At 40.5% G+C, this 27290-nt stretch overlaps 5 protein-coding genes across 8 annotated transcripts in view; 4 read left to right on the top strand and 1 right to left on the bottom strand.

The window, feature by feature from the left end:
• The window catches only part of LOC6559006 (ankyrin-3), a 75025-nt gene extending 64290 nt beyond the window's left edge, over positions 1–10735 (top strand). Inside the window, exons 17-20 of one of the 4 annotated variants that reach the window (XM_032740318.2) lie at positions 3272–3343; positions 3778–4197; positions 4398–4667; positions 5257–10361. In XM_032740318.2, coding sequence (XP_032596209.2) covers positions 3272–3343; positions 3778–4197; positions 4398–4667; positions 5257–10298 — 5804 coding nt within the window. In that variant the 3' untranslated portion in view covers positions 10299–10361. Of the gene's footprint in view, positions 1–3271; positions 3344–3777; positions 4198–4397; positions 4668–5256; positions 10362–10556 lie in introns of those variants that run through there. The other 3 variants (XM_032740328.2, XM_032740322.2, XM_032740326.2) reach the window with 3 other exon arrangements.
• Positions 627–3338, top strand: LOC116805807. The gene is made up of 2 exons (XM_032740342.1): positions 627–2883; positions 3272–3338. Exon 1 carries the CDS (start codon positions 669–671, stop codon positions 2745–2747), a length of 2079 nt encoding a protein of 692 aa, XP_032596233.1. The 5' UTR covers positions 627–668; the 3' UTR covers positions 2748–2883; positions 3272–3338.
• A 1900-nt stretch (positions 10736–12635) lies between the features above and the next one.
• On the top strand, positions 12636–15735 carry LOC6558996. Its single transcript, XM_001985041.3, has 3 exons — positions 12636–13248; positions 13454–14151; positions 14239–15735. Exons 2-3 carry the CDS (start codon positions 13458–13460, stop codon positions 15243–15245), a joined length of 1701 nt encoding a protein of 566 aa, XP_001985077.1. The 5' UTR covers positions 12636–13248; positions 13454–13457; the 3' UTR covers positions 15246–15735.
• Positions 15736–15805: 70 nt separating this feature from the next.
• On the bottom strand, positions 15806–16482 carry LOC6558990 (peptidoglycan-recognition protein SD). The gene has a single exon (XM_001985042.3). The coding sequence runs from the start codon at positions 16406–16408 to the stop codon at positions 15824–15826; it is 585 nt and encodes a 194-aa protein (XP_001985078.1). The 5' UTR covers positions 16409–16482; the 3' UTR covers positions 15806–15823.
• A 9725-nt stretch (positions 16483–26207) lies between these two features.
• Positions 26208–27100, top strand: LOC6558985 (transmembrane protein 70 homolog, mitochondrial). The gene is made up of 2 exons (XM_001985043.3): positions 26208–26806; positions 26861–27100. Exons 1-2 carry the CDS (start codon positions 26288–26290, stop codon positions 27065–27067), a joined length of 726 nt encoding a protein of 241 aa, XP_001985079.1. The 5' UTR covers positions 26208–26287; the 3' UTR covers positions 27068–27100.
• The last annotated feature ends 190 nt before the right edge of the window (positions 27101–27290 follow it).

The raw sequence follows: 27290 nt of genomic DNA, 5'->3' as shown, positions 1-27290 counted from the left end.
GGCCCCGACAAGCCCCTGGAAGTGATCTACCGCCAGCCCGATTTTGATGTTGAACACCATACATCAATTGGAATGCGTCCGCAATCGACTAGCGATCAACAGCGCTACGTTAACGAATTCGATGTCAGTTTTATCGATACCACCGATTCCAGTCTCTCCGACTCCGTTGCACTGCCCATGTTTGGCCCTGGTGAGCCAGAGCGTTTACTAGCCGCCAGTCCTGGTTCACCCAAGCCAACCCGTAGTCCCCTAGCACTGATTGAGGAGACATTGCGGCGCCACCATCATCAGCACCAGCACATTGCTCCGTCGGTCAGTGCAGTAGACCCTTCGCAGCAAGTTCATGTCGAGAGCGTTAGCCTTGTGGCGGTGAGTGAGAGTCGAGTAAAGAAAGAGACGGAGCAGAGCAGCACATCAAAAGGTAAATAGATATATTTAGGTTTAGTTAGAGCACTGTCATACATTTGTTAAGCATAGCTTAGAGCGATACCCATCATGCTTAGGGATTTATCAAACTATATGCAACTTTTCTAATTGATATCAATTTGCAAACTGCTTTTATTTAATTTAATTTTAACTTATTTTCCACAACTAGCTAACGCAAATAACTAAAATCAATACTTAAAAGCCACTATAATAAATAATAAGCCTAAAAAACACCCACCAAAATGTCCAAAAAACTCCCAACAATATCCGTAACTGCCGAGCAGCATTCCACATCATCCTCATCCTCCCAAGACTCCGATAGCAATGACATGGACTATGGCAACTACGGCGGCGTCACAGATGTTGAAGATTTCGATAGTCAGCCCGAGGTGCTTCGGCTTAACTCCCGTCGCAGTTCTGGCAATCTATCACCCAAGCCAAAAAGCGAGCAGAAAAAGTCGAATCCCTTTGAAAACGATGTCACTGACGTGGAGGACTATGACACTGAATCAGAAGATGATGATGATGATGAGAAGAGTACTGCTTATCCGGAGTTGAAATTATCACTACGCGAATTTCTGCAACAAGGATTGCAAAATCAAGAGGCTCTAGATAACGATGCCAAGGAGAGTTGTGTAATTAGGGACGGTAACTTTCTGCAAGCCCAAGACTTGAATGGTGTGGCAGATCTCTTAACCGACTGCGAGGATTATGACACAGACTCTGAAGTGGGCTACGGCTACGAGAAGTCCGTATGTGTTGACTTAGACATTGCCGTGGGCGATCAGGCGCGGGTCAACATTGCCGATGGTGAGAAGCACGAAGATGACTCGGATAATTACGAGGATGTTTCCGTCATTAGCGACATTAGTGACTTGGCTTCGGCCATGTCCGACTGTGCAGGCATCGGTGCCCATATGCGTGGCATCTCTGAGGACGAAGTACTCGTGGTGTCTGGCAGCGGCAGTGAACAGGTATGCCAAATTTCCTGCTCGGGTACTGAATCTGAATCTGGTGGTGCTGCTGCTGCCAGAAGCGCCAGCTCAAGTGAACCCAGCATTGCTCCCATCGATGTCGCGTTTGTCAGTGCCAGCGGAGAGACGCGCAGGAACTCGAAGTCAACTTTGTTCAATGCTGAAAAAAGAAATTTCCTGCTTATGGCTACTAGAAACGAAGAAGTTGTCACAGATGTTGAGGGCATCGATGATTCAATAGCCGAAGACAGCTTCGACAATGAAGAGGAAAATGAGCAGCCAATTCCACGTGCGGTTATTCTCGCGACTGGCGATGATGGCACCTCTCTAACCGATGTAGAGGATATGTTTTGCGATGACCTTTCACTCTCGAGCGCCATACCCGAAGTAGTTGCTGTAGCAGCTGAGGTATTGCCTCTGCCACATCGCGAGGTTGTTGAGTTGAAGGAGGATAAGTACGGCGACACCGTTACGAATGTCATGCCCATGAATAGCAACTATGAGTTTGGAATTTATAATCACTTGAAGGATGTCAATCACACTGATTCAGAGGACTACTCCTGTGCCGAAGACATTAGCGCCAATGTTTCTCTAGCCGAGGAACTGGCCATTGGAGCATCTGGTCTAATCGATAACGAAGTCATTGTATCCAACGAGCTGTTAAAACAACAGTTAAGTAAACGTCTCGATGTGCAGTCCAATGCTGAGTCTGTCACCGACGTCGAGGAGATCTTCGTGGCTGGCACTAATCGTCGCAAGAAGTTGAAGGCGCGCACCCCTAGCAAGGGCAAGAACAAGTTGCTCGATGTGGTCAAGGGCAAGGAGGAGGGTATAACCGATGTGGAAGACATGGATTTGAGTGAGTGTGATCTGCCGCTAGGCATTAAGCGAGTCGAACAACTAAAACACCAAGCCAAGACCCAAAAACAAGACAAACAAAGCGATACCGACGATACTTCCACAGACGACATATCCAATGCATCCGATGTCCCATTACCGCCACCTGATTTGCCCAAACAGAGCCACAACAAACCCAAATTGCTGCCACTCCACTTGCGTTTGCCCAAAGACGATGCTTATAGTCAGCACAACACAGACATCGAAGATGTGCAGTTGCCATCCGATGCCGAGGATGCTCTCGAGCCACCTGCCATCCCTGTGGCCAACAGCAACAGCGAAGAGCTCAACGATATGCTCAACGAGAGCTACACCATTGTTCACGAAAAGAGCGGCAGAAGTTTCAACTCTGAGGATGAGAAGATGCACTTGAAGAGTGTGATACGAGATGCCCACACCGACGTTGAATATGTTGAGTCTGATGAGTCAGCTGCTCGAGGCGGCAACTAGTCTCCTTGTCTACGGATTCATGCACACATATATATGATTTGCCAAAAACAATCTTAACAATAGTTCATAATTGGTATAACTTAACAAATAATACAAAATACAGATCAACTGATTAATACATACACTCAAGCATATTGTAAGTAAACCTAACAATTCACAATTAGCATATCGTATAAAATTAACATTTTCGTTACAATTTATCGCCAACACATGAAAGCAACAAAAAGCCTGAATCTAATTGCTACTACTGTCTGCCGTACCAATACTAACAAATTCAAACATTTATTAATCACATAAGCGTCGTTCAACTAACATTCTAAGTATATATATATATATTTAGTAATTAGAGCTAACAACAACAAAGTTCTTTGGAATCTATTTCGTTTTCGACCTTCATTTTGAGTCCGTGTTATTATTATTTTGTTTGTAGCGTATATTTATGGTATGTAATGCTTTTAGGTTACTTTTATGTTGTTTTCCAACACTCTTAAAACATTACTAATTCCCAAATTGTTCGCTTACAGAGGGCCTTACAAAAACAACAACAACATTTGGCCCAATCATTCTGCATACAGAGCAAATATCACAAGAAATTGGTAAGTACAGCTAATTACCATATAAATAATTAGCTTTTCATAATTTTGCGCGAACATTTTCTCATGCGCTTCACAATTTGTATTTGTAATTATAATGTTTATTATATTTGAGTCTAATTGTTATTTTATTTTATTTAATTTTTTTGTTAATTGTTTTACAAATGCAATTAAAGCTCATTGAGACAAAAAGTTAACATATGAACTTAGCTCAATTTGATAGCTAGAAAAACGCTGCTAAAAGATTTCGCTCACATCACCACCAACATCACCGCATTTTTGAAAATCATCTACTATCTACCACACATAATGTTGCACATATAGACATAGTATTTACAAATTTCGCTTCTCATGCAGTCTCATGATTTCCAAAGCTTGCTAACTATCTAATTTCTATCTATCAATGAACAACAAAAAAATGTGCGATTATTTTACAGGTGATGTTGGTGAAGTTGGTGAAGGTGATGAAGGCGAAGATCTTGTGGCACGCATTCGCGAGGAAGCCAAAATTCTAGTTGAACACGTGCTCGAAGAGAGCGTTGATTACATTGAAAGCCAGGGGGATCAGCCCAATGGCCATGATTCCATAAGGCTTGAATACAATTCAGAGAGTGAAAACTATGCTATAACATGCGATGATATTGTCGGCGTTGATGTCATCAAATCGCCAACCATTGAGTCCATGTCCGGCAAATCTTTCGATGATAATATGAGTTTCACCGACGAAAACATTAATTTACCCTTGCATGCCCAAAACATAACAACAACCATAACAACAACAACAACAACTGGTACTGGTACTGGTACAGTAACCACGCAGTTCCAACAACAGCAATCGTCTGCAACAACAACAAAAGGTAATCTATAATGTCAAGTGACAATGTGTTAGTTCTACGATAGCATAGACGTTATAGAAGCCATATAAGTAGGACCTTAGCCAATATCTATCCATTGTGTTGTTTAGTCCGTTTTGATATAACCATACTCATTCCCTTAATCTCATGTATTTATGTATGTATCATCCCCCAAAAACATATGTACTTGCCATCACATGTAGTGCCTAGTGAAGATCCCGATGATCAATTGGATGTGCGTACTAGACGCATCGCGTATAAGATCGAAAAGCTATCCGATGATTTAGAGGATGTGAGCGAACGATTCGATGAGGCATTCCAAACGGTCGTCCAAGAGGATGAGATAAGTGCCCTGCAGGGTGAATATTCGAAGCTCAGTTGGGACGATAGTGTTTCGCCCACTACAAACACAATGGCCGATATGGCACAGACTCAATTAACGCCTGATACTGATATGCAAGAGTTGAACACAGGTATAGCTCATTAGTTTATAGAATACACCCACTTACTACTAACTACATATAATTTTATAACAACTACAACATATATATCTATATATATTGCTTTGTATGGCGCTCCTCTATTGGTGATTTGTGTAGATTGTGAATACAAATTTTAGATGTACAACGTTTTCCAAATGCTGCCAATTTCATAAATAAAATGGCGGCCAATATAAAACGAATATACTTTTTGTTCAAGTTGAGCTCTAATTGCATTTAATGTTTTTATTTTAAAATTTGTTATCCGTTTAATCATACAAAAAATATGTGCATGTCAACTCCATAAATGTGTGGACCTATCTATCACTACTTATCACTCATCACTCCAACCCATCCACAACTATCTACTATCTACTATTTTAAGAGCCTATCCACATACTAACCACTCTCACACAAGTTAAACAACTGTTTCTGTTCATCATCCTCTTAATACTGTTTTTGTTCTTGCATACTTTACTCTCTCGCTCTCTCTCTCCCTGTCTCTCTCTTCCTCATCTTCTGTTTTTTCGACTTTCGCAACACTTTTAAAATTGCTTTTGTTTTCACACCTATTGTTTTGTAGAAACAGGCGGCGATTTACCAATCTCAGCTGATACCACCCCCATACCACCGTCAACTGTTGTAACAGCAACAACAACTACAACAACAGCCGCAGTTACTTCAGCTGAAACGCTGGTTGAAACCGATACATTCACGACCATGACCACGACCACCAGTCACGACACACCCACACCAAAACCGCGCGTACTCAAAGCAAGTCCCCCCGACTCCATCTCAGATGGCACCGATAGCACCACCACCATTCCAAATCAAGTGCAACCATCCGACTTACCGATCGATATAGGTTTTGATGCCGGCACACCAGTTCCGAAACCACGTGCTCCCATCAAGCACTCAGATCAATTCGAGAATCTGGCTGCATTGGGTGAGCAATCGGATAGCATTAGTCTGCGTAGTTTAGATTTTACGGAGGAACTCTCCAAAACAGATGAGCCCTCCACAGAGTTGTCGATTCGGTCTCAGCTACGGGATATAGTCACAACGACAACAACCACAACAACTGCCTCGGAGGATCACACGGAGAGCTTCGAGCCAACAAGCGAGATTTCAGTGGACGATGTTGACACTGAAAAATCGGAAGGTGCCGAGAAGACAACTAGCTTTTACATTGGCGAATCGAGTCGGAATGTGATTACCAAAACTTCAACGAGATCTCCAAGTATGACCCCGCAGGATGAACAGGCTGCAACCGATATGAATATTGAGGCCAAGGACATAAGTATGATGAAGGAGATATCCGTTGACTCGGATGAAGCAAATGACGCATTCAAAGAGTATGTTACCATGAAACCCGATGATCCCATCGCCATGGATAGCAAAATAGTCAGGCAAAGTTCAGAGACCAGAAATGATATATTGGAATTTGAAAATGCCGACAAAGATAAATCTGGGGATGCCAAGCTCTCTAAAGTAACCACCGAGGAGAGCCTGACAACTTCAACTGGGTCAAGTGGTCGTGCCATTATCGAGGTAGCACCTTCAAGTAGTGAAGATCCCGATGAATCCAGCAAAGAAATTCCGGAGATAGTCAATACAGTCGCTGAAAAGACAGACAAATTCGAGCTGCCCCTAGAGAAAAGCGAATGGGAAATATCTGAAAAGGAAATTCCCACTGAGAGTAAACCAAAAGTGGTGCACTCGCCACAACAACCACAGTCATCCACAGAGAAAAATGTCATTGACGAGCTGCTGGTAAGTCAGCCAATTGCAGAGATCCAAGAATCCGGGGAGTTAGTCAGAAAAGAATTTGAGCTTAGCAGTGTGGCTCAAGACTTCACTACTGAAGGTGGGCATGAGGATGTGTCATCGTTCATAGGCATACCCGAGATGCAAGCTTCCACAATAGATAGCACCCAGCCACCGGACGGTCTCTTCGATACCACAATCAAGGAGACATTAAACAAACAAGCAGCTATGGCTCATTATGCCAAAGATGTGTTCAGCCAAGTGGAACGGCGTGATGATCATGGATCTCTCGGATTTGTCTCAACAGGCACCGCAGAAGATTTTAGCTCAATGGAGGAACACTTGGCAAAAGAAGAACAAGGCTCCCTTGGATTTATATCCACTGAAACTGCGGAAGACTTTAGTTCCATGGAGGACTATTATACAGAGAAACTAGCGACTGCTTCTGTAGTCGCTGAAGGAAGTATTGCAGCAGATAAATCGACGGCCAGTGCTTTTGAAGAGGCCATTTCAGATCAGAGTATTAAAGCCGTGGATTTGGTAGTTCATCGCATTAAAAGTGATTCATCGCCAGAATCCGCCAACCGCTGGTCCATTCCAGACGTTGACAACTCCAGTTCCAGCGAGAGCTATCCGAAAAGCTTTGATAAAACCCAGAGTCGTCCACTTTCATCGGATGTGGAAAACTTGCTCACCGGCACTGGCACTTCCAGCGAATACCAAACCGCCAGAGACTTCACATCCACCTGTCGGGATGGCACCGAATATGTGAGTGCAGTAAGTACTCTGGGCAGCAGCAGTGGCAAGTCGATTAGCTCCCACGAGAGCATGCGTAGCTTGGACTCCCAGTCGGAAACATCAGCGAATCTAATAAGCATTGATGTCTCCGAATTGTCCGAGACTCTGGTAGCATCATCGACAGAAGCTGATGCCCTGGAGGCGGAGGAAATGGCACGACTCCAAGAATTGCGCACTGATGACGATGATGATAGCGATGAGAGCCTGGATATGATAGCTTCGTCGTATCCCACCCCTGCCGAGCAGCAAAGCTCAATGAAGCGTTCGCAGGAGATGATTTTCAAACCCAAATCAGAATTGCAATCAGATGAAACCGAGCAGATTGAGGAATATTCCAAGCCGAAGGAAATCGAACGTACTTGGGGTCTAGCATATCCCATTGAGGAAAAGGAGGGCAAAGTTGATAGTCCACGGGATAGCGAAAGGGGTGAAGACATCCTGCTTTATCACGGCGATGCAAGACGTTCGATTGATGAATCAAAACTAGCCTCAAGCTTGGATGAGGGCAGTATACTCTCAGTTAGCATGTCGAGTACATCGAATATCGATACGGTTGTGGAGAACTTTGACGATATAGTCGGCTCTGCCGGTTCATCATCGTTGACGGGCATTGAAGGTTTTCAGTATGCTCACGATGAGCAAATCGCATCCGCTTCCATGCCCGAGGACACAACATTTGTCTTGGAGATGGAAAGCAAGGATCAGTCACCACAGGACTCAAATGCCAGTACACCGCCTGGTGGTGAATCGAAGAGACGCGGCCATAAACGCAGTGAAAGTACCACAATTTCTGGCGATGCGTTGAAAAACTTGGATAAAGAAGCCTCATCACCCGGCGAGGGCAAGGAATCGGAAAGCGAATCCGATACAGATCCCTATGAATCTGAATATGCACGGCAGTTCCGCTCGCCAAAAGAACGCAAGAGCAAGAAAAAGAAGCAAGCCGCCGCTGAAATGGATCACAGCTCCGAGCTAGAGAAACGCCCATTTACACCATCCCAACTTGTGGCCGAGATCATTGTGGAGGATGACACCGAAGAGCAGGAGGCCGAAGCAGCTATGATTGAAGAACGACGTCCATCTCAAAATATGCAAAACTATTCAAATATACCCGACATTATGGTAACCGAGGATGTGAAGTCGCCCATTTTGGAAGAGGGCGCCGATGAATTCCCCGAGAAGTCGCTCTACAAAGCGCGCACCGAAGAGGAACTAAACAAGGCAACGGATGTGGATGTGTATCAGAAGGCCAAGGCTGAGGAAAAGGAGCTGGACTTCCAGAGACGTGTCCAGGAGCAGTACAAACAGAAATTGGAGGAGCTCAAACGTGCTGAAGTTGGCGCCGATTACGAGGATAGTCGCGCAGCCGATTCACCGGACTCCTTTGAAATGGTCGAACAACCCGATATATCCGATGAATTTGTCATCATCGAAGAGGTAGCCAAAGAAGCCAATGAAGTGGATCTGGGTGGCAAGAGCATAAAGATAAATCCCATTAAATTAGAACAAAAACACGATCAAGATGTTGAAAAGATCATTATCAAATCAGCACCAGCTGATCCCAAACTCGGCTCACAACTGTACAAGGATGACCTCAACTTTGAGTTCGAGGAGAGTCCGCCAACGGGAGCCAGCAGTAGCAGCGATCAGCCCGAGGAGAGTGATTCGAGTGACACAACTGCGGCCAATAAGCGATGGGTCGAGATGCAGCTGACGGATACCCAGCTGCGTTATCCCTACGATTTGACGGGCGCTGTGCTCGAGGACATCAAGGAGGAGGATGGTGAATTTGAGGTGGGCAGCAGTCGAATTAGCAGTTTCAAGGACTCATTCTCGAGCACACCAGAATATGACTTGGCAGCGCGTCGCTATCATTCCCGCGGCGAACACGATGACGTCTCCATGAGCAGTCTGCAGGAGTTCGAGTCACTGGAGCAGGCCATCTCACTAGAGAATCGAAATCGCGCCCACCAGGGCTCCACGGACTCGAGCAACGGCAGCTTTACGCGCCGCTATATGGTGCGGCACAGTGGAAGCGGTACAGCGCCTGGCGATGATGTTTCCATATCCAGTTTGAAGGATTTCGAGGGACTGGAGAGTGCATGCATTGAAGCGCATCTGATTGAGATCAAGGCCAAGGAGGAAGCGGCGATGCTATCGCGCTCCGATGAATCCAATAAATCGAATGGTAGTGATAACGGTGCTAGCGGAAATATGGTGGTCACCAAAGTGACTCGCACTGTAACCCGGACGGAAGTTTTGCCCCCTGTCCAAGCAGATAATCTGGAACTTTTGCTCAAGCAACAGCTGGAAAGGGATGAATTTGACTCGAAGGCTGTTAGCGGAAGTGTAAAACTTGGCGATGTGACAGCCACAGAGCTGGATGCAAAGTCGAAGATTGACAGTCAGGACTCTGAAAAGGATAGCATCGATAGCATGGAGATTAGGAGTCATGATATGATGACCAGCAGCATAGAAAGCTTCGATATATCGAAGGATGCCACGACACGCTCAGACATTGATTCGCTGGAGATTGACAAGCGACATTCGCGACAGGAGAGTATCGAATCCTTTGGCGATGAGCAGCTTGATCTAATGTCCAAGCTGGTCAGCGGCGGTGGAGTGACATTAGGTGATGGCTTGACCACAACAACGACGACAACAACCACCAGCACGGATGCTGATGGGCAGGAACATACAGTGATAACCACGACGACGACTATCTCCGGTGTCGGCTGCATTCAAGATTTGCCCATGGATGAGAGTGGCATGTCAAAGGACATATCCGTTGATTCGCTAAATCTGTGCATGGAGCAAACAACAAGCTCCGCTGGCACTACGGCCACGTATCAGACAAGCGCTGGGAATTCCCAGATGTCTGGTAGTGTTACTAGTTGTGCTTCAAGTACGCTCATGGAGGATTCATTTCCTGGTGTGGGTGGTATGTCGTCCTCACAAATGTCAGCTAGTTTCTGGTCCCATGATGAGTCAACGGTGGTTGAGGATGAGGATCTAAGGGAACAACAACCACAACCACAACAACAGCAACAACGCCAGTAAAGATGAGAAGGAAAGAATTAATTTAGAATGGGGCTTGAACAATGACTAAAAATATTTGGCTAGGTAAGCATTATAAGGCGAGGTTTTATCAGTTTTTAGTTGTACTTTTGATTTACGATTTTGATTTCGGTCTGAATTTAGAAGCAGCAGAGCTCAACTTTTACAGAGAATCGTTCCGCCCTTATTAAAAAAATATATAACAAAAAAACAAATTGTTTCTATACTCAAATACAATTTTTCTCTTGTATACAATTACAGAAAATATGTTGAACTAAGGACGCAAAAACCTTGATCAAATCTACCTGGCCATGAAATATATCTGAATGGGACACCAATTCACCAACTTTATACGTCACGGACTTTCACATAATTCCAAACTTGATTATCGTAATAATAATATAAAAACAAAAAAAAACTAGCAAATTTGGCATTTTTCATCAATATTAACATTTTAAATGAATGAGTTTTGAATAACAACAGAAAAATATATACATAATATATATATATATTTTATATATTTATAAAAACTATAAAAATCGCAAAATTGAATATGGCAAGCATTAGCTGTTTCGCATTCTTTTTAATTGGCTTTAATGTTGAACAACAAATTTATGAAATCTTCAAAGGACAAAACCATTTTTTGAGCTAACAAACAAGAACGCATTTGTAATGGAATGCTGAATACACATTTGCTTTTAATTTGATGTAGTTATACTTATTATATGTGTATGTATTAAATGAATCGCTTATTATTGTAGTTTAATTTAAGCAAAATATACAAGTGCATATGTAAAGAGCAAGTTGTAGTGAAGGCCTGGGAAGTGAAATGCTTTTAAAGTCTCATTTTTTACAAGAACCAAGCAAATTTTTACGCTTGCATATTTTAATGAAAAATATACATACATAATTATACAATAAACAAACCGAAATACATAGATAAAATTTAACAAAAACAAACACAAAAGAAAAAGAAATACTTATATACAAGTAAACACAACCACACCCAGTGTATGGTAATTATAATTATTCACATTAAGCCGCAAAATCATACAACAGAGCCATATACTTAATGCTAATTTTCGTAATGCACATCTTGCAGTGTATTCATAATATACTTACTTATTACAAGATTAACAACGTTTTAGCATCGCCAGTGTAATGGGTTATAAATATAAACAATATTTGTGTTAAAAACATACAGCAAATTACAAAAAAAAAAACAAAAAAAAAAACATTATTTGTATTGTAAACCACACGCGTATGAATAACCAAATAAAATGCTTAATAAAAAAATTGTTTTCGATGTTTTTACTGGGATGAATAATACGCAGATGATGCATATATGTATAAAAAAAAATGGGTATTAACGTTCTCTTATTAGGAATTTAGCAGAACACCGAAATTGTTACTGAAAATAGTATTTTTCCAATGAAATTTAGTATTAATGTAGATAGCCAATCAGAAAGGAAGGTATTTATTTAAAAGATAGGTTCAGTTTTGACGAAGGTTGGTGTTATTATTATTGGGATAGCTGCACTGTGACTTACTAGGTCTATTGTGCCCCCTTCTGAGCCTATAGCTCCGACAATCTTTTTTGGGTTGAGGGCTTCTATGTCTTTGAAACTAGGATGCTGCATCTTCTTCTTGTTAAAGTGATACACTCTGTTAGGATGTGAATTGGGGATTCTCCTCGCTTTCACAAAACCTGCAAATTTCGCTACTATAAATATCTAGTTTTGTTAGGTGGCTTCTTAGTCTACAATGTACTGTCAGTAGACCGGTGACGAAGGTATGTCAAGGAAAAATTTTCACGAACTCCAAATGAAAATCAAATTTCTAAAATTTCTAAAATTATGGCAATGGAATATTTAGAGCCGATTCCAAATGTATTTTTGGGTATAGAATTTTGATGTTAACTATGATTAAAGTAGTATATCTCTTGAAAATCGGTTCAGTTTTAAAATTCCATGAGAGTAGAATATTTGGAACCGTCCCCAAGTGAAGTTTTTGGAGTAGAATTTTCACATAAAATCAAAAAAACTTGTAAATACATTTATGTGCAGTATTATTTTAGTTTGTATTAATCCATTTTATTTACGATACAGTAATATTGTAGGCTCACATTTTATCATATTTACCAAAGCTCGTACAAATGTAGCTCTTTAACTTATCTATTTTTAATTATTTATATAAATGTAACATTTTTATTTATTATATTAAAAAATTAAACAGATTTAATACAATAAACCAGCTCTGCAGTAGCAGTTCGAACTGGTTCGTTTGACATATGTGCTCGGCAACCCTGCGCAGCGCACACATTACAGCTGACGACGAAAGCAACAGCTGACGAAGCAGCAAGACGAAGCGAACAAGCAATACTTCGTGCGTATGGAATAGAAAATTGGAAAAAAGGCAAACAGCACAGTGAAAAAATTGAGCAGAAAAATGAGGTGTTCAATACAATTATTTGGCTAATAAGAATATACAATTGGAGCCAAAATAAACCAAAATTTTGACAAAGTCAACGCACAAACGGGCTATGCAATTGCTGACAAACAAAAAAACAACAAAAAAGAAAACCTCAGATACGTTGTCGTTGCTGCTGCTGTCGTCGCATTTCGTATTGAGCTGAAAGAAGCCAAGAAGAAGTCAGATGACAGATGTAAAACCTAAAAATCGACGTGTGAAATTTGTGAAATTCTCGAAAGATAAAGATAACAAACGAATGCTGGGATATTGGTGCAAACACTAGTAAATTATACAACAGCCCCCCAAAAAACAACTGGGTTCCACCCGCCCCATTCCCCCCTTCAAGAACGAAACTGGTTATACACACAGCAACGACAGCAAAAACAACGACAACAACGGCGACGACGAACGCGACGAAGGAACGGGAGCAGCAGCAGCAGCAGCAGCGAAAGGCAGTTCGACGCAGCGGCGGAGATTGAGGGTGAGTAAAAAAATCGATTTGTTGCACAAAACGCCACACACACACACACCACACACACTCACACGATTGCGACAACCCTGTACACGAGGGCGGGCGAGTGTGTGGCTGACAATGGGCGGGGCGGGGACGAGCAACTGACGACGAACTGGGTTTTTTGTTGATGGGGATATGCACATAATAATTTCTCGTTGTATCCAATTCCCAGGCAAATGGAAAAAATCAAACTAAAAGTGATTGGGGTGCTGCGCGAGCGCGACGGTGGCACGAATGTGAATAGCAGTAGCAGCGTCGTCGGCGGCGGCGGTGGCGTCGTCTCCTCTGCTGGCGGCGTTGGCAGTCATCAGGTGGGCGTGGGCGTGGCCGTCGCTATCGGGGTCACGCAGGACAATGGCAATGGCAATGGCAACGATAGCAGCGGCAATGGCAACATCAACGGCAATGGCATCGGCAACGCCCCTCCTGCTACTGGTGCTGGAACTGGAGAGCGCAACGATACAGCAAATGGACTGAATGTAATCGGCAGTGCCAACAATGGCAGTGCTGCAACAACGGGTGCAGGGGGTGCGGCACGCACCTCAATACTCTCACGGCCGCAAACGTCGAAAATCAGCGCACTCGATCTGGCTGGCATTTTGAATACGCGGCGTCGTCTCGAATGGACCAAAGAGTGGCTGCGAAAAAATCAATCGGAATTTCTCAGCAAAGAGAATCTGCTCAGCGAGCTGCAGTCGCGCAAGGACGAGTGCTATCATCTGAATTACTTCCTAGCCATAACTGAGAGCCAGTTTCGGTATCTGGTGCAGAAACTGGAGCCCATCATCAGTCAGTATGCGCCACAGCGCAAAAAGAAATCCTTCAGCGCTGAGGAGCGACTGGCCATAACGCTCAAGTATTTGGCAACGGGTAAGGAATCACTGACTAAATCGATGAATTGATTTTTTTTAATTATGTAGATATAGATATAAATCCAATTGTAATGTTTTGTTGCAGGTGAAGTGCATTCTTGTCGAAACTACTGCTTCCGTGCCTCCAAATTTGTGATAAACGAAATGATTGCCAATATCTGTCTGGGCTTCTACGAGCACCTCAAGGACCAATACGTGACACTACCAAAGACTGATGAGCAGTGGCGAAACGCTGCCACCGATATGGAGCGCAAACACAACCTGCCCCAGTGTGTGGGCAATCTATTCATGCGCAGCATTCAGCTCCAAAACAATGTTAGCAGCAACGATGATCGCAAACGTGCCGCCGCCGTCATCTTTACGGCCATCGTCGATGCGGACAACAATTTCCAATATGTGAAAGTGGAGCGTGCGACAAATAGTCGTCCCAATGATATCTATAACCAGACCACTGCCGTTGAGCTAATCGAGCGCAAAATGCAGACACTCGAGGCGCAATCGAAGCCCCAACACAAAGGTTACTATTTGGCCGGTGATGCGGTGCTGCCGAGCACATCCTACATGGTCAGCACACGGAACATAGCCAAGGAGAGTGCTGCGTATGAGGCGCTCGAACAGATCAATGCTCATGCGGAGCAAACGATGCGCATATTGTGCAATATATTCCCAATACTAGCGCAGCCATTGCGCGTCAGCGAGAAACACATCGGCGAGGTGGTCCTGGGCTGTGTGGCTCTCTACAATTTCCTGCGGAAGACGGACGAATCGTTTCGGCGCAACAGCGACAGCATAGTGCAACAACGTGGCGGCATCGAGCAGCAACAACCCGCCTATGTGGACAGTGAGGATATCGACGAAGATTGCATAATGCTGGCCACCGAGGAGGAGTTGCGCGAACGTGCCGAATTCACGCCAAGCGTTTGCCCGACGACCTGCTTTCAGACGCTGGGCGCCCAGCGTGGCGATACGCCCGAGGGCCAAGCCAAGCGAGACTGGCTGCTCCAGCTGCCCATTGTGGGTGCACAGCAGCAGAATGGCAATGGCAACAGCAATGGCAATGGCAATGCGACTACGAATGGGAGTTTATATTAGTATATTAGTGAAATTTTAATCTAAGTACTTTACGAATTTTTGTATAGTTCCTTGTTTTCTATTTCTATTTACTAAATCTTTATCGATAACTGTATCTGAATTGGCATTAGCATTGGTTATGTTGCTAAACAAAACAAAAAACAGACCATAGTTGTTTGCCTCTTTCTCGATTTACTAATGCATTAAGTGAGCTGTTCTTTTGCTTCTGTGCTTCTCGTAAGGTTCTGTAAAGTTAGTATAGGCTCTTTATCTTATTTTATTTTATTAGGTTTTTTCTCAATTATGTTTTTTTTTTTGAAAGTTCAGTGAATGCTATGTGATGTCTCAAATCTCTATTGTGGCCCAGTGCTCCCGGGGAGCTTTTGTGCATGATAAGGCGTGCAAAGATGCGAGAGATGAAAGAAAACAAAAATATAAACAAAAAGAAAAACACAAAACGACAAAAAAGAAATAAGAAAACAGATTAACAAAATTAAAAGTTTAGTATTCGTATTTAAGCAAGCAACAAATTATACATAATTATATTTACAATAAATGTGTAAGGAGAGGTCTTTACGTGTCGAAATCTAATAACAACCTTAAATTATTAAATTGCTGTCATAATGCGGCCACTTCTGAATAATTAGATAGAGTGCATCGCCGGGACTTTTCGTGGCGCTCAACTGGCGATGTCCCATCAACTGATACTCCTCGACCAGCTGCCCCTTGTCCACAGCGTGCGTCAGCAAGGCTTGGCCAGCAGCCAGTGCCGCATCCGTTGGCGGCTCCTCATCAAAGTTGCCCATAAAGGAAATGGCCAAACTGCCCGCATTGTTACCCGCTGCAATGGCGCCCTGTTGACTTGGACTGCGTCCCTCGTAGATACGCCCGTTGCCTCCGATCAGATAATGATAACTAATATCCGAATACTTCGCTCTCGTCATTTGGTATGACTGAATGCTGCGTACCAGGTTATCACAGCTCACGTCATCACTGCAACCACGCCCAGCCGTGTGAGCAATAACAGCACGAGCCAATGGCAGCGTCATCGCTGTCATCTCTCCGCTGGGCGCTCGAGCTCGCCATTCTTGCCGCGAGACAATGGGCAGCTCCGATCCAGCTTGGACAGCTGGGCCGACAGCCAGGCAAACGACAAATGCAAACAACTTCCACGCGGAGCTCATCTCGACTCGATGGTTGGCAAGCGACTGAGGCGTGCTCGGGAATGGGGTCTGAACTTATTGACACCTCCTGATAAGCAGCGAATTGCTCTCGCCTCTAGACCACATTATCTGAATCTGTGGTGATTTTTCTGAGCACACGTCACAAATGAAAACATGAATACATATTCTATTTTTTGCGAGGGTTGCCTTAACTGTTTTCGATTGGAATTAAAGAGTTGATGGTGCTTTTACAACAACCGGAAAGCTTTTTAATAAAATAGAAAAATAAGGTTGTAATTTAAATTCATTTTATTTACGTACATTAATTTGTTTTAAAATATAGATAGTTCGATATAGTTTGATTTTTAAATAGATAGAGTAGAGAATGTCGAAATACAATTAAAGTAATTTTCCAAAACAAATTTTTACCTTTTTTTTTGTTGGTTTTATGAGCTATAAAAAAATATTTAATTATTTCTTTATTATTATTATTTCTTTATTTTTTCGTTGTATTGGGTTTCTTCTGGGCATTGCCCAATCCATGCACCAAATATCAGCCAATTTTGCAATTAAATACCCTTAAATATTCCTTTTTTATGATTGGAAATAAAATAGACCTTTTTTTTTAATTTAATTTAGTTTATTTATTAATTTTTGTATTTTTCAGTGTCGACTGATATTTGTCGACATTAAATAAATAAATACCACTTTAAAACATATTATATATTGTAGGCATACTATTTTAATACTATTTTGGAAAAATGTATTAGACTACCCAACATATAGAGCCAATTATCAGATTCTTTGTCTTTATTACTTGCGGGAACTTACATATGAGTCTTGATTACATCATGCCCGTAATTGTGCAGGGGATTCACCGTTGGCGATAGATGCCATTACTATGAGTCGCGAGTTTGTGCCCCTAAGGCTAACTCTTTATAATAGATTTCACATTATGTTAATTCAAACGAGAATTGCGCCGAAATAAAAAAAAAAGGGAAAAACACGACCTCAACTTGACACAGATGTTCTTCACAGTAATTTAATTAAAAAACTTTCGTAATGAAATGCAGAAGTACAGCAGATATAACGTGGTACAGTATAGAATGCAATCCATTTGCTCAGTTTTGGCTGTGAGCAAATCCTAAAGTGACAATGAAAATGCAAGTAAGCTCCCCCAATTAAAGTCGAAATGAATATAAAATGTCATAAAAAAAAAAAGAACCAAACCGCAAAAACCACGAGAAAATAGGGAGCGAAAGCCGCAACAAAGCCAACTCGAGGAGGCGTCACAAAAACGCAGCTCAGCTGTTGCAAAATGTGCTGAAAAGCAAGGGAAAACTGTAGTCGCATCCGCACGACTGTTAACTTGTATTTAAGTGAGTTTTATACAACTATTTTTATGGGACAGGCCAATACAAATAAGCCAACTAACTTAACCGTGCCAATTTTGCTGTTCAAGTTCTAATTTCGTGAGTCAAATACATATATATATATATATATATGACTTTGCTTACTTATATAGTAAGCACCAATTTAGTTGGCCCGCATTTCTGGCCAACGTATAACATCCATTTGCTAAATTGTCAAATTTATTTCGCTAATTGCTGCTCATCTGTTTAATTAAAATAAAAAGGACTTTAGCTGCACGCTGCAGCTTAACGAAAACTTTCCATTTTTCATACCCTTGCAGAGGGTATTCTATTTTTCTCGTAAGTGACTCGGGATCAAATGATTATATTAAAAAAGTCTACATAACAAATGTGATTTTTTCATAATGTATCAGAAAAGTTATTTTCAAGTTTTAATGCAGAGTTAATATACAAAAAAATGCAGTACAACGTTAAAATAATTATTTATTAACTTGTTTATCACAAATATAAAACGGGAATTTCTTGGAATATTTTAGAAGAGTGTATTTTCATATATTAATAGAGAATTAATATAGATATAAATCGGAAATCGGAAAATGTTGTCAGTGAAAAGTTTAATGCTTGTATGAAAAACTTTTTTCTTAATCTTATTCTGACCTATCCACAATTTACGTGGTTTATATTGCTTCAAAGATACATGCGTAGGGATATGAAAATCTGATTAATATATAATATCAGGTGAGCTGGTCAATTCTGTTCAGCAAGGGTATATAATCGGTGTTGTTTCTTCGTTTTTGATTTTTGTTCTCTTTAGCTATGCGCATTTTGTAGAATTTCGCATTGGGCACGTTTAGTTTGTGTCATCCTGCGAAAACAATGTGTCCGCTGTCTCCACTGTTTTAAATTGCGATGCAAAGTTTTTGGAGCACCTGGCAATAACAACAGGCGCCTCTGATTCTCAACTAGTTTTTGGCATTGCATTCGTGTTGCGCCTGAGAATAGGCAACGCGTTTTGTACAAATTAATTGACAAATCTCTGGCAACCTTAAAGACCTGAACTCAACTGAACTTAACTCAACAGAGCTCAACTCAACTGAGTTCACTTCACTCACAGAGCAAAGGTGTCAATTGTGGCAGCCGAAAAACTTGTGACTAACAACAGTACAGCAATATTGTAGAAACAGCTGCAGCTGCAACTGCAGCTGCAGTCAGGAGGACATCTCCGTCTCCGGCCTTCGTACTTACAACCGGAAAGAGCAAAAGTTGCAACCGCAGTGGATTTTAGCCCCAGAACTTTGCTGTGAAATTGGGTATTCGGTGCATTCGCTAGGGTTATTTAGTGGGTAGTTGGTTGAGGTTGGGTGGCTCGTTTCTTGTAATGCGATTTGGGTGCGAACATTTTTATGACAACTTGCTTAAATTTCATAAGAAACTTTTTTCGCTTACGAGTGCTACAAGTTCTGTTGATGTCTTTTGGATTTTGTGGGAGTAAAACGTTGGGCGCCACAGCTAATGAATAAAGTTCGCTTAAGCAAGACTTAACCTCACCAAACCGACTAGCTGAGATTTAAAGAGCCGAAAGCTGAAGCTGAAGTTGAAGTAGCAACTAATTGGCATCTGGTTGCCACGGACTCCTTTGCAACAGCAACAGCAGCAGCAACATAAGTCTTGCAATTTAAATTGTGGTTCTCATTCATTAGGTATTTATTATTCCTGTTTTATGCATAAGTCGTGTTGTGCGCGAAATTGGTATACACTCAGAAAAAAAGTCAGCCTGCATTTTAGAAATCCGCCTTAGTTTTGCCGCTAAGGGTAACCCATCATATTTTTAAGAAAGTATATTTCTAAAAATCATGGTCTTTCTTTTCTTAATTTCATTGTACAATTTTCTAAAAATTTAGAAAAAATATGGCTAATTTTCAGAGTTTTATTTCATAAGTGTAAAAAGAATTCTAAAATTAGCTTTCTTGTTGCTGATATTGTTAATAATCATTATTATTTTAATATAAAAGAAAGCTTTTCAAATTTCTAAAACATATTTTCTAATATTAATCTAATTATCTCGGAAAACAAGCAATTCATTCTAATTTTGAGGACGAAATTCAAAAATGCATTGTGATTTTCTTTGAGTGTACTCATATGAGCAAAATGCAATATTAAAGTCAAACTCTGATGCGTTACATCATCCGTATTCATATTCCTGTTCCTCTTCCTGTTCCTGTTACAACAATTCGTGGCCCTGCCACCTTCTGGTGCTGCTTCCATTATCATTTCCATTTCTATAGCCGACGTTTGTCCCGTTGCTCCTGCTGGTGTTGCTGTTGCACGCAACGCTCATCGACATTTCGGCGCTGTCAGAATTTTCATGCAGCTCAAGTCATTTTCATGCGCATTTTGGCCACTTGTGCGCTCAGCGCAAACACTTCAATTTAGCTTCAAGGATGCGTATGTGACGAGGACACAAAAACAGCTTCTAGCTTCCAGCTAAATTGAAGCGAGCAGACAAGAATCAAGCAGTCAACGAAGCCAAAGTGCCGGAAGGAGATGTGCTGCGACAATGGGGGGGCCAATATATATATATATATATTATATATATATTTATATATATATATATATATTATATATATATATATATTTTATATATATATAAATATACATAAACATATAAATATTCCACTACACATAAACCAAAATATGTGTGTGCTATTCAGTGACTCTTTAACTATAACTTTTGATATGTTCTAAAATCATAATATAGGAGTGCACTCAAATGTGCATTCCCTTGGTGGCCAACGAAGTGTGGAGCAGCTGATGCTACTGATGCTATGATGCTTCTACTGTTCCGGTTACTCTATAACACACCAACACCCATCAACTACTTAGCGTCAGAACGCTTAAAGCTGAATTTGTAACGCTTGAAGTGAGCTGAAAAAGGCACAAAGCCAATGAAGTCCAGGACGATGTATGTGTGTACACTCAGAAAATTTTTTTTTAGAAAATCGCCTTGAAAACCAGAAAGTTTTTCTTATTTTTGGAAATAATCTTTAAGTCTGTGAAGAAAACTTAATATGGCTTGCTCTAAATTTACAAAATGGTGGTTTTCTTTATATTTAAAATACTTTCTACAATTAAGAAATGCATTTTAAAGAACTAGAAATGCAAATCCTAATTACTTTCTAAAATTCAGAAACAAGTAATGAATTTAACTGACTCGACTTTTATTTTACAGTTTAGCTGTTCTCTGCCTTCGCTCAGTTGGAAGTCATTAAAAAATAATATAAGTAACAAAAAAAAAACAATTCTTCTATATACAGAAAACAACACCCTGAAAAATAGAAATTTGAAATATACTTCCCAAATAATAGGTTGAGTCACCCTTACCAGCAATAATGAAAAGAAATCAAAAATTTGTGGCGATTTTTTTCTGCTTGTTTAGATACTCTAACTGTAATGCCGGTTTTCTCATATATTTTTATTAAATCACCACACACACCCTGTCTGCTGCAACGCAGGACAAAAACATAGACAGAAGCATTTCGTATACGCAACGTAGAACAACAGCGAGCAGTGAGTGGCGACGACTAAAATTCGAGTTTAGACACTTGACAGTTGCATGCTACAAATGCCGCTTCCTCGCACACTTTGCTAACACTGCGTTACGAGCTTATTTTCGGGGTTTAATTTTGATTTAAATGCTGGCAGACAGCTTGAAGGTCGGAAAGCAAAAACGAAGAAGGGCATACAGATGCATCTGGACAGGCATACTAAGAGTGTTCCAGTGAAGACGGAGCTTGACTAGTGGGTACACTTGATTAGATTAAACGTTAACTTAAATACCAACTGTTAAGTCCTTAACATATCTGAAGCGACGCAAGAATATTAGCTCTTTATTGAAACGGAAATGAAACTTTCTCTGCGTTGCACAGGATATAAAAGCATTCTTAACTCCTCGTTAGTTATTGAAATTGAAGGCACCCTAATAAAATTACACTTCAAGGCGCGCTGAGCAGCAAAAAAAAAGAGTAAGAAAACAAAGAAATGCTGTAGACGAGCGAGATCGACTTCGATATACCCTGCACAGTTCATATATACATGTGTCGACATCGATTCGGCTGTTGATCTTGATTAGGAATATCACAGCTTTCTGTGGTCAAAAATGCTTCCTTCTGCATTTGCACAAAACCATTATACCCTTTTCACCCATTTTCAAGGGGTTCAGGGTACAAACACAGTCAGTTCGCCTGTGGTTCATTGCATTTGCATTAGATTACGGTAAGCAACTAAGCATATTTCGCGACAGACAGTCAATAGCGATGACACCAAGCCAGAACCAGAACCAGAACCATATCTACTGCTACAGCCACAGCTAACAACCACATTGACAACCACATTGACAACCGCAGCCGCATTTGGACAACCTCCTTTTGCTGGCTGGCAAATGTTAAAAGTGCAACTTCGTTGCCTCAAAATAACCGCAAAGTAAACACCAGCGTGTGGCACTGCACAGTGGCAAGTAGCAGAGAAGGTATTTGAATAGACGAGGACACGGACAGAAACAAGGACAAGAGCAGGGACACGGACAAGGACATTGCAGCCTGAAGTGGAGTGAAGAAGAGCAGAGGACAGTGTCGAGTACTAGTTGCAGCTTCTTGCCCATGCAAAAATAAATAACTGTGTAATTTAATATTTAAGGCTTTGTCAGTAATTATTTTGATAGAAGCGGTGAAACTTACGCCCTGCTCACGTCGCCAAGGAGATATAACAAAAAAGAATATATAAAACTACAAAAGTTGGTAATAGAAAATTGGAAAAGGGCCGAAGCAAGCAGCTTGGCCAAAAAAAAAAGGGACTAATGGCTGCAGTTTGATAAAACGACGTTTTAATTAAAAATAGTTAATTTCTGGAAAATGTTTTACAAATTTGCTGCACTTATATTTTTGCGTATCTGTCAACCAGATTTGCATTGTATCAATTATGAACTCGGTTGCGCGCTGAAGCGATAACTTAAGGACAACTTATCGATTGATTAGATCAAAAAGGAATGCGTTTAGCATTGACTGACCAGCGCAAATAGGAATGTTGTTTATATACCATAAACACGTCATTATTTGTAGTTGCTTATTCAAAACCATAATTGTAATTTAAATCAAAATTATTGCAATATATATTTGAAATTGGGCATATTTAGCTACAGCCATGTACTTGCTGTACGCACTCATATATTTCAAAAGTTATGTGGCCTCGCAAAATTGACCCACTTGCTGCACATTTGTCTTTATTAAACGTTTAGAATTATGAGTCAGGCTCGTTGGGCACGCGGTAAGGCGTATAAATTATAAACCAATTTACTAACTATCCATGCGAAAGTGTGCACAAAATGAACTACCAATTTATGGAATACTACAAAAGCAACAAGGACAAAAAGAAAACCGTTAAATTGTAACGTAACGAAATAAAATAATAGCAAAGTACGGCGTCAAAAGACTGAGTTATGCGCAGAAAAAAGGATGGAAAATATGAAAAAACTTGGCATTCGAATGCCTAACAATGAATGGAGCATATTTTCATAGGCAGCTAGATATGCATATGAGTATTTCATATTTACCACCTGTGTGAGCGACGAATTCGTTTTATTTTCTTTTTTTTTGTATTTGCAATGTGCATATTTGAGGAGCTTGGTTTGTGTGTGCGCTGGTCACATTTTTGTTTTGCATTCTTTTTAAATATGTGCATAGTTTAGAGTCTGTAATTAATGCAGCATTTAGTTTAGCATTTCGCAACACTCACACCCCTCTCTCTCTATCTCTGATTTGCTATGGAAACTGCATGCGTCGCTGATTCTGTTCCTGTTTCTGCCTCGCTCTCACTCTCTTACACACACACACACACCTGCGCCCTAACTCTCTGTCTGCTGCGTGTGTTAATGTGAATTTGAAATAATTCATTGTAGGTCTAGCTGAAGAGGGGAGGGGAGGGGTGCACACAATTTACTACGATTCGAACTACTTTTTTTTGCGCGTGTGAATTTTTTTAATGTTTTCCTCGCACCTATATTGTTTGACTTTGCAGTTAAGAAACATGGTTCATTATAATATTAATTGTAATTACATTTAAATTCAAATTTACATTTACAGTTGCCTTTTGAGCGCTGACAAAGTTTTTCACTCAAAGCAAGAGCAACTAAATCCGATTACACCTCATTTTCCTTACTCGCTTAACTTGGCTAATTTAAACATCAGTTTTAAATCTTTCGAGAGTTCTACTCAAGTTGCAATCAAGTTGCACTCAAGTTGCAGCCAAAATGGTACCGCAACTCGTATAAATTGAATCGAACCGCACACAACATGTTGCATTTTACAGGATACACACAACGCTTTTTGTATGCGAGTCCGTTGCTGCCCCTGAGCAGCCATCGAACATCAAACTTTGTTGCAGGAGTCGGCTCGAACAGTCAAACAAATGCTAGAGTCAATTTTCCTTGAGTTATTTTTTGTAAATGAGCACTTTTCTGAGCCATTGTTGAGTTGTTGCATACAAATTGCGCACATTAATTAAATAATTATACATAATAAAATCAATTAATAAGCAAACATAAAAATATAGATGTTGGTATAAATCAAATTAAGCAAATTGCAATCAAAAAATTAAATATTTTAATCAGTTACGGCTAACACATATACAGAAAGGAGTAGTGACCAATAATAAATTGAACTCTATTTGCATTTGCAATATGCGATTTGCCACTTCCACTCCCCTATCCCCCCGTACTCCACGTCTCTTTACGCCTTGCTGCACTTATCCATCGTTCTCTCTCCCTCCCTCTCTCTCTCTCTCTCTCTCTCTCTCTCTCTCTCTCTCTGTCTCTCTCTCTCTCTCTCTTGCTCTCTCTCTCTCTCTCTCTCTCTCTCGCTCTCTCTCTCTCTCTCCCTATCTATCACTCTTGCACATTTTTTATTTGCAATGAATTATTTTGGCTCGTCTGCATGTGAAATTTTTGGCCAAACAATTGCCAAGCAGCAACAACAAACTATGAGTAGGGTGAGGGGGCGGGTTTGGTGTGTGACGACGAATGAATCCGATGCATGAAATAACAATAATGAAATGACAACAAAAGGCACGGATAACAAAAGGATTCCCATTGCTGTCAGGTTCATGAGAGGGGAGCGGGGCATGGCATGAACAGCACATGTCAGAAGACCAGTTGACCGATTCAGCAATAGATGGCGCTATGGGGTGCAATAGGAGTGGGTGTGGAGGAATTCAACTTAAAATCAAACTCAAATATGAGTTTTGGTCACTTTGAAATTTGACTATTATTATTTAAGGCTGAGCGCAGATAAATGGATGAATTTGGCATCTGTTGGTCTTAAAGCTATTTGAAATTGACATAGTTATAGATTATAGAATAATAAATAATATGAATATCAAAATAACAATAATAATAGTCGTAATAACTATAAATCTGAAAGTATTTAAAGAAAACAATAAAAAAGCAAAAATCTGATTGGGGCATTTCTTGCACATAATTTTCATAATAAAAATAATATATTATATATATATTAATAGTTATAATTACAATATTAATAATGGTAGTAAGAATAATACAAAATAATAATAATAACAATAATAATAACAATAATAACAATAATAAAGATGTTAATTTACTGGAAATAATTTTATGGACATTTTAATGTTTTTCTATGCTTGGCATTATTTATGATATAATATTTCAAGCAATTTTTGCAAAGATTGAAAATTGTGGCAAGTAACCATAAGCTGGTCAATGGTCAATTTAATTTCAACAATTAAAAGGCAAATAAATTAAAAAATTGCGGTTTGCGACACAACAGCGACAAATTGCATGTAGCATGTCACAAATGCACATACATATACCTAAATATATATATACATATATGTATATTTTTATATATATATATACTTATCACCCTTATTGTGGCATGTGTCGATTGTCATTAATTCAAGCATATTAATTCGAATTTACATGCGCTATTTTCATGTTTGGTTTTCATAGCATGCACATTATTGCAGCCTCGATGGCCACGCCCCAAAAATTGATTGTCAATTTAGTGCAACAACATGCGTGCAAAATTGCAGACTGCCTTTAAGAAAATGATAGATTATATATATACACATATATTAAGATGCTTATGGAAATTTTTAGTATCAATTATCCTTGATAATAATAATAGATGTTGTTTGGCATTTACAAATATTCCTCTAGCAGCATTTGCGGTTTTCATGGTAATCAAATTTGAAATGTAAATAATACAATTTCAATTCAACATTACAGTATTCTGGCGCTCTAAGTTCAAATAAAATAAGCATTCACATTGCAACGTTGACACGCACGCAGCGCAAATTGAGCACTGTCAGCCAACATATCTCAATTTACGTTTACAGCACAGCTGTTTTGAAAATGTGTGCTGTTATTCAATAATCGTAGGTGCCGAGCACAAAAACGAAAAAAGCATTAAATCAAGTTATTTTTAATTAGAAATTAAATTAAATGTTTACATTACGCTCGGCCCTGCCGTGCGGCAGACAATTTGCTGTACTACTGTCAAATACAAGTCGCCACGCTCAACTGCAGTCCAGCAAAGGATTTGGTGGCTGGACAAGAACAGTGCTGAACAACTCTTCACAATGGCCACAACAAAATCAGCAGCTGGAACAGCAAAGATGGCTAGGGACGCAAACAGCTGGAAAAGATTTTGGGGACGCCGGCGCCAACATGAAACGCATCTATTACGGAACCCTGGCGCCTCGCATGAAAATCGTCAAGCTCTTTTCACTGACCACCAGTTTGGTGGGGATTGCAGCTCAACCGATTCTGCTTGAGCAAGGCATGAAAATCGGTGGCACCGGCATGGGCATTTTCCTCTGCACAATTGGCGGATTTTTCACATTTGTGACGCCTTTGCTGCTGCACTTCATCACTAAGAAATATGTAACGGAACTGCATTACAATACCGTTACAGATGAATATACGGCCACAACGATATCCGTCATACTGCTGAAGATCAAAGTGAGAGAGAGAATAAAAGTAAATTTTATATTTTATTTATTTATTAATTTGCAGACAAAGTTTCGAACCAGCGATGTTACTGTGCCTGAGGTACCCGGCATGTTTACCTCGTTTCTGGTGAAGAAGCGTCCGCTTTTTGTTGATCCCGCTTTGTTTGATGATCCCGAACATTATGTGCGCATTATGGGTTATGACAAACCCATCGATTTCAAACTTAACGTCAATGCCGAGTCGGAGCAAGCCAAAAAGAAGCAGCAATAAATAAATTACAATTTAAAGTTTGTTAAATAGTCAGCTCAATTTGCTTTTTTGTTTGGCTGCTCTTAAAAAAGCTCGAGATAACATTAAGCTTTGATATTTAACGACTGTTAACACAAAACATATGTTTTGAAGGGCAAATGTATCGTTGTACGACCCAGCTGTCGAAAAACAGTGTGCCCAGCAGGAGCAATGGCAAAATTACTGCCAAATTTTGAAAAGAAAA

Source organism: Drosophila grimshawi, unplaced genomic scaffold, assembly GCF_018153295.1.
Source record: "Drosophila grimshawi isolate 15287-2541.00 unplaced genomic scaffold, ASM1815329v1 contig_44, whole genome shotgun sequence".
Taxonomy (NCBI): domain Eukaryota; kingdom Metazoa; phylum Arthropoda; class Insecta; order Diptera; family Drosophilidae; genus Drosophila; species Drosophila grimshawi.
The sequence above is the reverse complement of the archived record's forward strand: the minus strand, read 5'-3'. Positions and strand labels throughout refer to the sequence as shown.